Consider the following 11,486-nt stretch of genomic DNA (forward strand, 5'->3'; position numbering starts at 1 on the left):
CAGAAGAAAGAAAATAAGGGCCTAAAACAAAAAGTAAAAAACATGAAAAGAAGAATGAAAGTAATTCTGAAGAAACAGGGACAGAAATTAGCCTCCGAAGATAATGAAGTTTTATGTAATGTTCTGGAAAAACAAAAAGAATTATTGCCAAAAAATTCTTTTAAACGAATGTTCGTCGATCAGCAATTAGCAGCTTTGAAGGCCAAGACTAAAAGACTTAGAAGGTGGCACCCAAAGATATTGCAGTGGTGTATATATTTATATCGAAAATCACCAGCAGCTTACAAGTCTTTGACAACTAGTGGATTATTGGAACTACCTTCTAAAAGGACTCTCTATAATCATTCTACCCATATTGGCCTGAATTCTGGTTTTACTCAAGATAAATTCAAGCTAGCTAAGGAGAAACTTTATATTTCTTGCATTGAAGATCACCAATAATATGTTTGCCTTATTCTTGATGAAATGAAAATTAAAGAGGACATAATCTACAAATCAAATACTGGTGAATTAATTGGATTTAGTAACCTCGATGATGTTGGAAATGAAATTTAAAAAATAAAATTCCAATCCAGTGATACAGAAATTCCAGAAGTAGCCACCCATATGTTACAATTATTTATTAGGAGCATAACTGGTCATTTTAAATTCCCTATTGCTCATTTTCCGTGTAACAACATTGATAGTGACAACCTCCATAGTATAATATCAGAGGCTATAAGCAATTTAGAATACAATAATATAAAGGTGTTAGCTGTTATTGCTGACGGTGCCAGTACAAATCGCAAAGTCTTCAGAAATTTTGTTAAAGACGGTTTTAAGTGGGAAAACATTTATGCTCGAGATGAGAAGCGATCAGTATTTTTTGTGTGTGACTTACTGAAAACTGCCAGGAATGGGTTTTCAAATAGTAACTTTCATTCCAAAACAAAGCATCTATACAAAAATTCTAAAGAAATATTATGGACACATGTTTTGAAACTCTTTGAAACCGATTCGCAAAGAACCCTAAAACTTCTACCGAAGCTGACAAGAGATCACCTTTTTCTGGATTCTCATTCCAGAATGAGGGTCAGGCTAGCGGCCCAAGTTTTGAGCTCTACCGTGGCCAATGGTCTGGAATTCGAATACAAGGATCAGTATTCAGAGACTGTTCTATTTATAAGAATGTTTGATAAATTTTTTGACATAATGAACACAAGAAACTTAAAAGAAGGCCTATTGAAAAGGAAGCCAAATTTAGATCCTTTCAAGGACCCAGATGATATGCGATTACAAGTAAGATATGATATAAAACCAATATTTAGAAAGAAAAATGATAACTAAAATTTTATAGTGGCTGGAGACTTCATTTATTCAATATTTCAAGGATTGGGAAAGTGAAATCCAAAATAGACCTGGAAATTTCAAAGCAAATCAACGAAAAATGATGATTCTAAGTAGAGAGACCATTGAGGATTAATCATGACAGGTATTTTGTTTTTACCCTTTATTAGGAACCAAAATAATTTTGGGATTTGTTATCTTAAATATTCATTTTCAATAGCTCAATCTGTGCCTGGAATAATACGTTTTCTGTTATCCAAAAATGCCAAATTTGTTTTAACTTCCCATATTAATCAAGACTGCTTAGAACAGGAGTTTGGTAAACAGCGTGGTTCTCTAGGGGGTAATACTAATCCAGATGTGGTATTATATGGACAAAACCTTGATCATTTCATCAACTTAGACTTACAAATAAAAGCTCCTGTAACAGGCAACACAATGTAAATGACCAAATTAGTTTTTTTGTGTCTATTATAGTTTATCATTAAAGTAAAGTTTGAGCACAACTACTACTTGTATAATTTAATCCAACTTTTATTTAAATAAATTAAACCAACGTTCGAGAAAAATAGGAACTAAGTTTAATTAAATGAAAAACTTGTACAAAACTTATCACAATATGAACCGTTTAAAAACAGTCCGTTATCACAGAAAATATTACTTTTGATTATTTAAATCTTTTAGACCTTTTCTTAGAGAAGGAGCACCCTTCTGTTTTTTATTTTCTTTTGCAAAGTACTTTGCTCTTAGGTATAGCATTAGGCCCTTTCCTCTAAGTTTCAAAAAACTTTCAACAAGTTTACTTAATATGGCATTTTTTTTATGTTCAGGTACTAATGACTTAGAAATTATACTATCCCACTTAAATTTAAATTCGCCGTTTTCTTCAACTTTTGTTTTTGAAATATTTTTACGGTTAAAATTAATTTCCATAAAGATTTTTTTGTTTCCATCATAAAATTGTTCAACAAGTTCATTTAAGTACTCAAAAAGTTCAAAGGCAGCCTTATTAATATAAAGCAACCCACCTCTGTTATTCTCAGTTACCCATTTTGTGACTGAGATATCAGAAAGTTCCTCTTCTAAATAAATTTTAATTTTTTCAAATGGGCCCTTGATAGCCAATGCATCTGTTAGCTCGTATTGAATTGGGACACTTTTGCATATGGTTTTAACTGTTGCACCAGAAACATAATATAATATTTGCTTTTTCATTAAAGCTCCGGTTAAGTTATTAGAGCATTGTTTATTTAAAGGTGCCAAATTCTCAGCATTTTTAACTGGTAAATCATTTTTAAACATATGAATTTTAATTAAATTCAGTAATGACCTAAGAAATTCTGCTGCGCAAAATCTTTGACTAAACTGCGAGATGTATATAAATATCTTTGAAAAAAAGAACCTTAGTTGAATGAAACTAAATACAACCTAGATATTCCTACTGGCGGTGCAAGTGCAGTAATATAGATGACTGCCTCATTCAAAAATTCTTTATCGGAGTGTAAATTCTGTGCGGGACCCCAGAAAGATTTGGATGACCTCATATCACCAAATGCAATACTAATAGTTTCATGACCAATATCCCAGTATGGAGCACTGTTCCATTTCCCTATGCAAATAAGTTCTTCAATTACAACATGCAAGTCATGATCATCATTGCAATTAGCCGTACCCAAAGAATGAAAGTTTTGGAGGCTTTGATTTATTATAGCCTGGAACTCATGGGCTGTAAAGTCTAGATTAAATAATTCAACACAGCTTTATCATTTTTTATGTATTGTTTTAAAAAAAGAGTTGAAGCTTACGTATCAAAGTACTACGTGTGGCCTTAGCTGTAGGTTTCTCTCTCAAAGGAATAGCACCTCCTATTTGATCGGGGTAAGCTTTTAAAGCCGGAGTTGCCTCTTCATTTATTTTATTTTCCAATAAAAATGTAAGATCCAGATCTATGTATTCTTGGACAATAATTTGTGGTTCTACTGTTTTGATGTCGTGAATTACAATTCCAGTGTCTTATATGGTTTTTACCAGCAGTCTGAAATATCAAACACACCAAGAATTAGACAAGGCTTAATAGCGAAACTCCAAAAAACTCGCTTTTGATTATCGATTATCAATATAATTCAAGTTTGACAAAGTAGATTATATAAAGCCACGGCCGTCTCGAGATCTGCTTCGCGCTCATAGCGGCCCAGGCAAAGATTTCCTCTCCTATGTATTTCCGCGAATACCTTCTTTTAACACTAGGAGCGCTGTCTGAGCCCCCCCTTAAATGTAAAAAATTTGCGGGATATTTAATAGTTTTCTATGGCGGTAAATTCAACTAGTTAATCCTTTTTGTTTTTCAAAAACTTCTGGAAAGTTTGGGATATACATCTTATGATTTGATCTTTATCTAATAAGTTTTCATTTAAAACATTTATTTAATTAAAGTAATATGCTTATATTGAGTTTTATTAGTTAATTGCTAAGCCTAACCAAAGTTTCTTTTGTTTTTCAAAATTTTCAAACCAGTATTCGCATTTTTTTTATCAGAATTTTAAATAAATAACCACAATATTATTCATATTATTTAATAAATACCTTTATTATTCTTTAAATTAAGTTCACATTTCTCAAACTTTAGTTTTAAAATATTGCCTATTTTTAATTTGCAAAAATACCCACCACAAAAATTTGTTGTGTTCCATTCTGTGAATCTAAGAAGAATATCAATGTATAATTTCATCAGTTTCCAGTTGATGAAAGTTTATGCAAATTATGGACTAAGAACATATCTAGAAAAGATTTTGGGGTCAATGAAGCTTACGCATCACGCAAGATTTGTTTGTAGTGGGACATTTTAAGGAAAGTTATTACTATCAAGGTCTAAAGATTCGCAAATTAAAGAAAATATTGACAAAGGAAACATATGAATCTATAATATCTATTAGAATAACTTCATTGTCTACAATATCTTGCGTGTCATACCTCCTTAAATCTGGTTTCCAGTTTGTCTTGACAAGAAATTTAACGAGCGATGCTATTGAAATGTTTTTCAGCATTCTCAGGAAAATGGCAAGAGAAACTATATTCAGTTTGGAATCCTACCTTAAGAGAGGCACTATATCATTAACAAAACCTAAAACATCTAACGTTCCCCAAGACAGCTTCACAGATCTATCAGCCATGATTGATACTAGACTCGATGGATTTTCAACTATTTTTAACGGCAATGAAGTTACGTTACCATCTGAAGTTATGAGTACCCAGATACGCAGAGATGCACCTTACGGCTAGCAAGTATCGCATACTTGGCTGGTTATGTAGTACAAATCCTAGAGGAAAAACATTTTTGCGAATTGTGCCTTGAAAATGTATCACAGCCTAATTCTGACTCACCATTAGTTGGATTGATAAAATTGTCCGACAGAGGAAACCTTAGGTATCCGCAGCAAAGCTTTATCATGTTAATGGCTATAGTAACAACATTCATAGAGAGAGCTGTACCCTATCTCCGGGATTCACCTGCCATTTTAAAAAACATTGAAATCCACTTGTGGCCAAAATTGCTCTATGCCCTTACATCCAATGTGATTTGAATAATAATCACTGAATGAAATTGCTGATTTAATTTGTTGAAAGGTTGTACTTCCAATTATCACAAATATTACCAAAACTCTGTCCGCAAAATTTGAGAAAGTGAATGAACTTGTGCATAAGTTGTAAATTCTAGTTTTCTAAATTTTTAGTTGTGTATCATTCAGTGGGAAATTCACATTGGTTTATTATATTTATCAGATTTAAATACCTTCCAAGTTTCCATCACTATTTTCATTCATAGTGATTTTCCAAGTGATAGTTAGTTAATTAAAATTCATTTATTTCACTACTTTAATTAAAATAAATTTTTAAACATTAATACAAAACAAAGGCCTCTGGAAGTTACTACATAGCAAAAATACAGCTGTAAGGAGAACCACGTGTTTACATTTATATACAGAAAACGTCGACGGCGACTTCTGGCTCCAGAATGACCAAATTTAATAACGTTTTTCAAAACTTTACTTTGCGTTAAAAAATCTCAAGAGGTGTTTAACTTTTTTATTATTAATTAACTTAAATATTACTAAAAAAATATTTTACAAAAAATTACACATTACGCGATAATAATTGAAATTCCAAAGTTCCGCGCAGTTCCTCCCATTCGATAACATGGCTGCGAATTTTCTCAAGGGGGGCTAGACTAGCGCCAGAAAACGATGTGAGAAGTTTTTGAACTAATTTCCCATACGCGATTTTCGTACGATCGCCTGGGCCGCTATGAGCGCGAAGCAGATCTCGAGACGGCCGTGATAAAGCTTACCTTTTCTGGTAAAAATGGTCCACGTGAATATCTTTTTTTAGTTTTAAAACGTTTATATTTTTAGATACGCGAGCCATGTTGAAATCAAAATACCTACAGATTATGTGGCCTTGAAGGTTCCACTGGTACTACCAACTTTGAAAAGTTGGCCGTTACAAAGCTAAGCAGGTGGGGTGCGAGAAAATACATGGATAACCTGTCCTCTTATAAACGGTCCGTGGAACAATCCTCAACAAAGCCAATATAAGGATAAACTAAAACGTAACTGTTCTCCCTATCAGCCTATCTGTAGCGGTAACGCACAAACAGCGACGATTGCCGCGAACCTAAACTAAAACTTGTATCTCTTATTTTTTGAAACGACACAAAAGAGACGCGCTTCCCTCCCCCAACAATCCTTCCCTCCCTTGCCCAGCCAAAGCATAATAGTTTCTCTGAAAAAGAGACCACGTGATGCCGCGAAACCTAAACCCGCTAATGTTCCCCAGGAATATATTGGGCTGAGCGGTTGCTCACTCAGGATATTTAATTGCCTAGGCGATCCGAGCGAGGACGGACACTTACGGTGTCATGTTTAGTCAGTCTGAGAGTTTGACTAAACATGCGACACCTTGCTGTTTTCAATGATATTACTAACCAAGGAGGATGTTACCCGGCCTTCTACTGTAGTACATGACGTCTGCCGGTTTGGAAAATGCTAGCCTTCTCAAAGTTACAGGTGACGTCACCTGGTTGATCTACCAAGTACCAATAGCATTGGTTTTCGTACACGAGACCCTCTTGGTCGCGTCCTTTTATTAACCACCTTTTACTAATCTAAAAATAATAGCCGGTTATTGCTTCAAGATTGCGCTCCAGTGCTTATAATTTTTAAGACTTCAAGTAAAAATATTGAATATAACAGTTTTCCAGATCAACAAATCGATAAATATTTCAGGTAAATTGTGCTTTTTCTAGTTTTATATGTGAAAATAATGGTTTAAATCATTAATTGAAACTAGGAGGATAGTTTTCATCTTCCTAGATTGAAAAGCACCTTAGAGGCGAAGCCTAAGGCGCTAAGCGGAATCGGTACGACTGTAAAATTAAAAATATTTTAGGGTGAGGTAGGGTACACGAAGAGTCTAAAACGAATATTTCTGTTAAGTCAATGCTCACAGCCACGCAATTGGCTGGTTTTAGTCTTCTTCGAATACTTTTATTTCAATTTCGTCGTGTAGCTTAATTTTAATGTCCAAAATGTGTTGCAATTCTAACATTAACATACTCGGTGTTCGCTGCTTTCGAACTTAAGTACTTTCATCCGATTTTAAGGAACTGATTATTCGCGAGGGTCTATATATGATATATCTGGAACGTCTGCAACATTTTGCAATTTTCGCTAAACTTTTTTAGAAAGAAATCAGTGATGTCTAAAGATCTAAATTTTCGGAAAAGGCAAATTTCGTTGGATATTTGGTTAGGTGAAAACCGCAAGATTAACAAAATGACTACCCAATAGGAAGGAAAAACAAATTTTGAATAATTTGGTGTTTCGACCTTGACTCATTCTACTGACTCCGATTCCAACTCCTTTAATGCTAAAAAGGGCGACTGTCAAGATAATACTAAATCAACCACTAAAACAGGGTTACCGCGTGATGTTAGTAATAATGATCGAAATAAGCCAACGTCGAGTTGTTTGTTTCCAAAGGATGAAATGGGAAGGTCTTTTGTATATTCTTAGTTCGAGCAATTTCCATGGCTTCATAATGATGTATCGGAAGATTTAGTTTTGTGCATTGAATTAAAGAAAGCAAGAGGGAATTCCAGTCATAATTTTGAATCAGCTTTTTCTCACACGGGATTTAAAAACTGGAAAAAGGGAATTGATCGATTTCGAATGCACGAAAAAAGCGAACTACACAATGTTTCCAGCACATTTGTCTTGGAAAATGCTAAACATATTCCAGATGTTAATCTAATAAATAAACAGCACCTTACTCAACAAATACAGTTTTAGTCATCATTTTCGATACTTCGATCGCATAATAATTTCTATTTCTGTATGGTTGCTTTCAAAACTACTAAACACATATCAACTTTTTTAAATTAAATACGTACTTAATAACCAAAATATTATGAGTTAAAAATACAATATTTTAGAACAAAACGTTTCACCAGTACGGTATCACTCCATATAGAATAAAGCTAAAGGAAAATAACTTCTAAATTGAAACGCTGTTGCAATTTAGTGTTTTTTTTCGGTACTAAACATTCATAGGTTTTTGCGTAAATTATAGGTTTTACCATTTTGTCTGGAGCATCTTGTTTTTGCCCCCCGCTCTCGTAAAAACGTTGGCACGCGCCTGATTAATGCCTTACCACAATTAGGGCGCGAGCAAAGCCGGAAAAAGCCAAACCCTTCCAAAATTACGTCATGAAAAATTAATATAATAAGGGTTAATTTTCATGTTTTCCGTCATCACTATTTCTTCAATAACTTTACAACCACAAATCCGATTTGAAAACTGAAACCATATAACCATATTATTTTCGTGAGGGTATTCTTTCATAGAAGCCCTCATTCGGCTCTCTACCTAAAATATGGCTGCCAAGAGAAAACGGCCAGAAGCCTTTGATCAGGACTGTACATACCTCGGCATCGATAGCCTTTCATAAAGTTTTGAAATCGGAGCTCTAGAAGTTGGGAAAATGACTAATTTCGGTGGTCTAGCTTTGTGTGGTAGATATTTTATTTAAAATCAAGTCCGATAACGTTAAAAATATATTTTTGGTTAAGTTAGGATTCAGCGGACCTTTACCTTCGGTTATATCAGTAAATTTAAAATTTGCGTAATTTACGTGACCCCAATTTTTGGGATTTTATATTTTCGCCTAAAAGTCTACATAACGTTCCTTAATTTAAGTCGATATTCATGAGTTATATTTTTGAATAGCTGTGGTTTCATATAACCTAGATTTACAATTACGTTCCTTAATTTTAATTCTAAGTAAGGTTTTTTACTTTTAGACAGCGTATACGGACCCCCGCAACTTCCAACATTGTAAATCCATTGAACCATGAGTTAAATGTAATGAGTTTGCAAATTCTTAAGACACCCTACCAGATTAGTTCGGCTAGCAATATTTTGATAATCTAGCATGAATACTTTTCTGAGTTTATAGCCCTTCAACCTGCTCTCTAGTACATTATTTGTATCACGACCTTCTTGTATTTTTCTAATATTCTGCAACTTGTTATTGGTCAAATTATAGGTAGGAACTAGAGGATAGCGCCGCCGATCAAACGCCGCCGCCGCCGATTATTTAGATAACGCCGAAACGCCGCCGCCGCCGAAACATTTTCATTTCGCCGCCGAATTAATTTCCATTATTAAAGTATAATAATTACGTTTTGAGATCTAAACTACATAGATTTTTCTTTTGGTAGTGCTAGGCTGTTGGGTGCACCGTACTAGCGTTATAAAATTAAAAATAATTAATAATTTCCAAAAGATCTGGCACCACTGCACCGTGCGCACCAAGATTTTCTGCAGCAGATAGCTGGGATAGGAGAGAAAGAGAAACGAAAACGGCTTTGGAGTTGCCTCGCCTCGTATTTTGTAATAAGTACAGAAACGTATCAGCTGCATTGGCTTCATTCAGCAATAACTATTCTATTACATTTTAAAAATTCCTTTGATTTTTGTTTTCTAGTAATGGTGTTCTTCTATTTGCAGAAATAGTGGTTTTTGGTTTGTATAAATAGTGGTTTTATTTTTAGAAGTATTGGTTTTGAAATTTCTAGTAATAGTGTTCTTCGATTTGCAGAAATAGTGGTTTTGGTTTGTAGAAGTAGTGGTTTTTGAAATAATTTGTGATAATAGACTTAAATGCGCGGGGAAAAACCGGATTTGGGGGGATGAAATTTATGCGGTAGAGGGCTGGCTCGTTGGTTGTCTGTACGATAATGGCGGCGCCCAGCAAAAGTTTCTAAAAAGAGTGTATAGATAATAATACTAGTGAAATGGTAGTAAATTAGTACAGTATTGTTATTACTAGCGTAAATTTTTTAGTTTAATAGTATCATATGTGACATAGTTACTCATAAGTGTGCCTCTGTTTAACATATCTGTATTAAAAATTTAAATGAGACCTTGTTTCACAGCCACCAAAGACTATATAAAGCTACGCGTAACTTTATATAGTCTTTGACAGCCACCAAAGAAAATACAGCACTAACGTCGCGTAAAACTGGTTTTAACTTCCTTCCCCCCCTACGCAAGAACTACTTTTGATGACGATAAAACCGTCATCGACTGGGAATTGACGTCAATAACGTCATATCCTTGCAACAAGGTATCATTATGAAAAAATTATTTCAGGCACACTTACGATTAAATAAGTTACCAAAGTTACCTCTTCTTTGTTTTGGAAACAAGTGGTTCCTATTTTAATAAAATACATTCTATTAAACATGTATTTTTTAAATGTGTTTAACAATTTAAGTTCTAGCGGTCTTTAAAAGGCTGGCGCTATTTCTGAGGGGGGGCAGTTTTTCCCCTTAGGCGCCGCCGCCGCCGATTTTTTTCAAAGCCGCCGATTATTTTCTGAAAATCGGCGCGCCACGCCGCCGCCGAACTAATTATCGTTCCCGCCGCCGCCGTTGAAAATTGGTTCGGCGCTATGCTCTAGGTAGGAACCGTAGGATCAAAGTAACGTATACCTATAATGTGACGGAGAACACTTTGGCAATTGAAACCAGCTTTGTATCTCTAATGGTTCTCGAGCTAAATGTTTAATGACATTCATGACATGGTTCAAGGTCATGAAAATTTTCAATGGGTCCTGAAAATTTAAAATTTGTAGCTAAAACTCATTTGGAGTTATTGGCCCTGGCCCCTGGATCGTTGTTTATGTAACAGCCTCGAATTGAAGTGTTTCCAACATTCCGGTTAAGAAGACTGCCTTACCAGGCTTCAGTAGTAAAATGAACATGCCCACTGTTCAAGAACAATGAATGGATTTCAATATTGCAAATTTTTTATCGTGTCTTCCTGAGACTGCAGTACATGTATTAGGAACACTTACACGAGTCCATAACAACCATATCTTTAAAAGTAAAAATTATGTTTAGAATCTATAGAAATGTTTTCTTTCAACATTTACGTTTTGTGCCTTCAACTTATAGTAAATTGTCATTTACGATTTGAAACAGTTCAAATAATGAAATTGTATTAAACATTACCATTACTACAATTGTCATTAACTTTACTTTTTTCAAAAGTCCACAAAACTAAAATACAATCGATGTCTTCTTCTGTCCACTAAATAAGTTATTTAGTTTTTCATTCGAAGACCTATCGGTACAAGCTATTTGTAAGTTTTTAAATTTCTTCAAATTCGTTTAGGGTTTAGATTTTTTATCCCTTTTCATAATGAACTAATCTTCTTATTCGCTAATTTTATCATCCTTTGCATTGCAGTCCATAGGTGGTTCCTTTTAACGTTATTTATCGTCTTTATTATTTCCTTTACGTGTGACGGTGTGAGTGATTGATGTCAGCAAAGAGTAAGGGCTAGCTAGATAAATGTCTTCGTATAATGGCTAATGAAAAAACTTTAATTCGTTACACAATTTAAGATGATTTTTTGCCAACCTCTGGAAACAGGATCGTTTTTAAGCGGTCACGTTCTCACTTGTCTTGGCGAAGTTCTCCTTAAATTGGCCTTGTTCTCACTTAACTTTGACCAAATTCTCAGTTAACTTGGCCAAGTTATCACTTATTTTGGCTAAGTATGCAACGCTAGTTTCTAGATGACGAATAAACGT

General features: G+C 34.4%; 1 protein-coding gene and 1 long non-coding RNA gene across 2 annotated transcripts; both read right to left on the reverse strand.

The window, feature by feature from the left end:
• Positions 1-1,940: 1,940 nt before the first annotated feature.
• On the reverse strand, positions 1,941-3,271 carry LOC149943471 (uncharacterized). The gene is made up of 4 exons (XM_090175486.1): positions 3,132-3,271; positions 2,999-3,061; positions 2,769-2,950; positions 1,941-2,691 (listed from the first exon to the last, which is right to left on the reverse strand). Exons 3-4 carry the CDS (start codon positions 2,868-2,870, stop codon positions 1,984-1,986), a joined length of 810 nt encoding a protein of 269 aa, XP_090031612.1. The 5' UTR covers positions 2,871-2,950; positions 2,999-3,061; positions 3,132-3,271; the 3' UTR covers positions 1,941-1,983.
• A 1,289-nt stretch (positions 3,272-4,560) lies between these two features.
• LOC149943472 (uncharacterized) lies at positions 4,561-5,152 on the reverse strand. Its single transcript, XR_016481061.1, has 3 exons — positions 5,117-5,152; positions 4,708-4,833; positions 4,561-4,643 (listed from the first exon to the last, which is right to left on the reverse strand). It is a non-coding gene; the product is annotated as an uncharacterized LOC149943472 (long non-coding RNA).
• Positions 5,153-11,486: the final 6,334 nt, after the last annotated feature.

The sequence above is a fragment of the Leiobunum rupestre genome, chromosome 5, assembly GCF_980474605.1.
Source record: "Leiobunum rupestre chromosome 5, qqLeiRupe1.1.hap1, whole genome shotgun sequence".
In the NCBI taxonomy this organism is placed as follows: Eukaryota; Metazoa; Arthropoda; class Arachnida; order Opiliones; family Sclerosomatidae; genus Leiobunum; species Leiobunum rupestre.